Below are 4,262 nucleotides of genomic sequence, written 5' to 3' on the forward strand. Positions count from 1 at the left end.
GAAAATTATTGCATTTTTTGGTTTTCTTGTTTAATTTTTGTAAATTACATAACTTTGCTTTTTGTTTTCATTGTTTAATATTTTTGCTTTGAAGACTACTTTGAACCATCTCACCAATACTAGTGACTTGAAGTTGGTTGGTTGAGCTTCTTGTTGAGGGGCACAGGGTCGCAGGACTGAGAGTACCGGACTGTCTTGTGACAGGTGGAGCAGACACAGAACAATGTGGTTGGTATTCAGTAAGTAAGAGCTCTAGGGATCAAGGGCTCTGATAGACTAAATACATGACCAAAGATTGACTATAGTGTAGAAGCATACTGGGATAATCATATAAGCATATATGTACTCTAACACTTCTATGGTCCAAAAATGGTGTGGTGTATACTATTGTCTACCCACTGTACATAGTCTATATAACTGTAGCCTAGTCCAGAGTAATCAACTCATTGGTTCTCTCCTTCTTTTTCTGCTCCGCATCTGAGCCACATCTGGTGATCCATCCCTCATCACCACCCATTTTCTTGAGCACCCTCAAGAGCTCTTCTCTTTCTCCTCACTGGCGAAGAGTTGAAATCCCAACATTTGTACATCAAATTTATCCCTCACTAATTCCGCAAGGTTGGAAAGAGTTGATTTTGGGTCTTCTTCTAGGTGAAGAAGAATGGCAACCAAGATATCACTGGTGATCTTGGACTTAGGCCCACGGCGATTCAGTGAAGCGTTGGGTTTCCCCTCTCGTGCATTGCTGACTATTTGATGAACTTGACGGATGGAAATTTGAAAGTCTTTGGCAACCTCAGTTTGTTTCTTGTTTTGATCAAAGATCAAGTGTTCCACAAGGTTACGGACATCTCCACTAATTGGCTGGTGGGGCCTTCTCTGGTGACTAGAGCAAGATTTGGCAGTTTTCTGCTTCTTCTTATTCTTGCCAAGGTTCCAATAAGACGTGCTGAGCGACTGGCTGGAAAGCATCTTGCAATGGGTCTCCTGAATTGCCGACGAGTGTAACTCAATCTTGGCTTGTAAGCGCTTCGCTCCCGCGTCGTGTTTTGCAAGCTCAGATGTCATGGCAGCATCGTTTGAAATCGACAGTCCAGCTTCACCATCACCTTGTCCAGAATTGGGTGGATCATGCCCAGCGGATCCCGATTTGGAGCTTGGCATGCTTTTGGAAAGCAACAGGTGTCAGCTGCATGGTTATGTAGACCAGATTCAGACACCTGAGCACTTATTCAGTGATTATTCAACTACTCATGGGATCCAAAAAAATTGGTTGTCTTGTTTTCCTTAACCAAGGTGATGTACTTTGAGGGTGAGGAAAACTCAGATCCTCAGCTGGCTCATGACCACTTGGGGCAAAAACTGGACAGGATTCTCAACACAGCAGGCCGTGTTAACAAAAACCTTTCCGATCGTTCTTAACATTTCTTGACCGTTTTTTTCAATTTACTGTCTGGGATTCACCCGGGTTTCCAAACAGGACACCCGCGAGTAAAAATCCGGACAGTTTTCTGTAGATGCATAGTAACAGTGCCTCTGGCACTATTACCAACATCAAAATCTGGTCCTCCCAATTTCCACTACTTTGTGGAGTTGTAATTTTTGGCAGTCAATTAATCAAGCCCCTATACTCTCATGCAAGAATTATTACAGTCCCTTTGGCAAAGCCTCAGTCCTCCCTGAGTCAATCAAGGGATGAGTAGAGTTGGCCACATTGTGCTTTGGAGGGGTCTCTGTGGGGCCCCTGACTGTCAGGGCGCGTCTCTAAAGTGGCGACGCCCTGAATGGAAAAGAACAAGATGTGAGTTCCTAAAGAGGAAAACACGCTCGACTCGACCGTGATACAGGAGGAGAAAGCCGCGCCTCCGTTGGAGGGGCTGGTAGAGCTAAGTCGTACCTGAACCTAAGAAGGTTCACAAAGCTCTAGCTTACCTAGTAAGGTAGCAAGCGAAAAGAACCGTGAAGAAAGGGAAGTTGGGAACGGCGGAGGTGGAGGCGGGAAAGGGATTTGGAGGCGGAGGCGGAGTTGAGGAGAAGGGAGTATTCAAAGATATAGAAAGGTTGAGATGTAATTAGATAAAAGCCCCGGTCGTTTTGTATCAAACAAGGATGACGGGCTTGGTAATCTAAAATAATAATCTGCGGGACCTTTCGTGGGGCGGAGGCCCCAGGTCTTTTATAACCAACTGTGATGGCCGCACTTAGAAGTCAGTGCTTCACGATGTTGGTTGACACTAAATCCAGGCGTGGAACCTTTGCATGGATTGTACTCACTCGAGAAGTCCACGCGTGTAACATTTGCGTGGATTGTGCTCACTCGAGCTCAACAACCCGTGAGTGTTGTGAAAACTCTATTTAGTCGCGCTTGCTTGCGCACTCGCTGTCTTCGGCGTGTGCGGTGCTTGGAGCGGCGCTATGCGCGCACAGCTCTTCTGCTGCGCGTGCAGTGTCAGCCGTGGCGCTGTCTGGACTAGCCAAGGGCTGACACTGACCCTTCCCAGAAGCAATTATTTAAACTAAAAACACCTGCAATTTATTTCATGCATTGGAATGAAGTTCGAAGTACCAGGATGTAAAAGAAAATGTTATCTTATAACCAAGACAATTTCCCACAAACTTCCTGGCAGTGACAATTACTCATCCCACCAATGAATATTGAGATACTTAGCCAAATAAATCAGATGCCTTAAGGGGGTTAGGGGTTTTGCCATTGGCTAGTATGTCAACCAAATGTAATTCATCCTATCTCAGGTGAAGTCTCCAAATTGAATGAAACTTAAATGAGTGTTTTAGGCCATGTTTGGCAGTGTCATATTGGGGGGGGGGGGGGGGGGGGTCACCATTGAAATTTAAAACTTTTTAGGAGACATTTTGAGGTGTTTATGAATTTAAAAAAATTAATAACTTGGACTGATTGGTCGGTATATTTTGCTGCTGTGTATTTTTACCAAAATTTTGAAATTTTGTTCATGAAGGCCTTAAATTTAGCTCACAAGTTTAGTAAAATTCAATCATGAACACAGTACACAGTGTAATGTGTAAAACACACTACTCTTACATATTGTAATTTTTTTAGGATAATCTTTTGTAAGTAAGGTGTCATAAAGCTTGCCAGTTTCTAACTTCCAAATGATCAGGCCAAAAAATGTTGTTTTACATAATGTAAAGGGACACCCCACAATTATTTATTGTGTAATAATGACACTGCCAAACAAGGCCTTATTTTATTGAATAGAGGTAGAGAAACAGTTATTAGGGTGTAAGGTGTATTGAAAAGAGGAAGAGAAATAAATATTAGGGTTTGATCAGTAATACAAAGTTGACTCGAAAGAACATAATAAGCATAATATAGAGAACGCGTCTACTGTGTAGCTATATCGGGCGTTGTGCTGCTCTTGATGATTTAGTTCGGGGCTGAATCGACGATGAACCACTAAGAAGCGGGATATGGTCAGCCAAGTATGACACATAAACGAGCCAAAGTAATGAAGGTACTTACATCGGATAAATCAATCGCGGGAAGACCGACGACTGCGATTAGGACAAAGCTGCGTGCCGGTTCGGGAGTTGTTAATTCAGCCGTGTTCGCCACATCGGACAGAGGAGTGGTGGAGTTCGAACTCTTGGAGGATGATTTGGACATTGCTTTGGAGCGTTTGCTTTCTTTGTTCAGGTCAAAGTAAGATATTCCGAGAAGACAGTCGTAATCTGCGAGAGGGATGATTCATCAGTATCAAAGCAGGCCTTGAGAGCTACATGGAAGTCATAACTCACGAATACCTTTGGCACCGGAAGCCGCCTTGGGTGACCGGGTGGCTTTGTTGGAGTTCTTTCGGAAAAGCATAGTGGGGATGGGTAGTTTCGGATGGATGATGTGATCTAGGCGCAGATTAAGCTTTTGGTGTGTTTGAGCTAGTTGGTATGATGGAGTCGAATTAATGTGGAAAGGATTAGTATTGGTGTAGTGATGTTTAAGAGAGGCGGTAGGGAATATTGGTCAAGGGCTCTCGGAGAAGAGCTGGTTTTATAACCTTTAAGACGGCCCCAGTTCATCGCATCAAAGTCAAGAGAAGCTGCCGAAACAGGACTGGAGTGTGGTGCAGCACCAGCCAAGGTTAGTCTATCGGCAAGCCATCTCACCGGCGACCAGCCCTCTGCAGGCAAAACTGGGCAAAACTGCGTATTCCGGGTGCAAATGGACGCCTGCCTTACAGCCATCGGCAAGTTGGACTGACCAAATTGCGTTCGGGACCACTAACTGC

At 44.4% G+C, this 4,262-nt stretch overlaps 2 protein-coding genes across 2 annotated transcripts; both read right to left on the reverse strand.

The window, feature by feature from the left end:
* Window positions 1–605: 605 nt before the first annotated feature.
* PtA15_10A629 (uncharacterized protein) lies at window positions 606–1,164 on the reverse strand (the record flags this gene model as incomplete). Its single annotated transcript, XM_053160824.1, has 2 exons — window positions 606–647; window positions 751–1,164. The coding sequence occupies 2 exons, from the start codon at window positions 1,162–1,164 to the stop codon at window positions 606–608; spliced, it is 456 nt and encodes a 151-aa protein (XP_053024760.1).
* A 2,239-nt stretch (window positions 1,165–3,403) lies between these two features.
* On the reverse strand, window positions 3,404–3,844 carry PtA15_10A630 (uncharacterized protein; the record flags this gene model as incomplete). The annotated part of the gene is made up of 3 exons (XM_053160826.1): window positions 3,404–3,433; window positions 3,500–3,708; window positions 3,775–3,844. The coding sequence occupies 3 exons, from the start codon at window positions 3,842–3,844 to the stop codon at window positions 3,404–3,406; spliced, it is 309 nt and encodes a 102-aa protein (XP_053024761.1).
* Window positions 3,845–4,262: the final 418 nt, after the last annotated feature.

The sequence above is a fragment of the Puccinia triticina genome, chromosome 10A (assembly GCF_026914185.1).
Source record: "Puccinia triticina chromosome 10A, complete sequence".
Classification (NCBI taxonomy): domain Eukaryota; kingdom Fungi; phylum Basidiomycota; class Pucciniomycetes; order Pucciniales; family Pucciniaceae; genus Puccinia; species Puccinia triticina.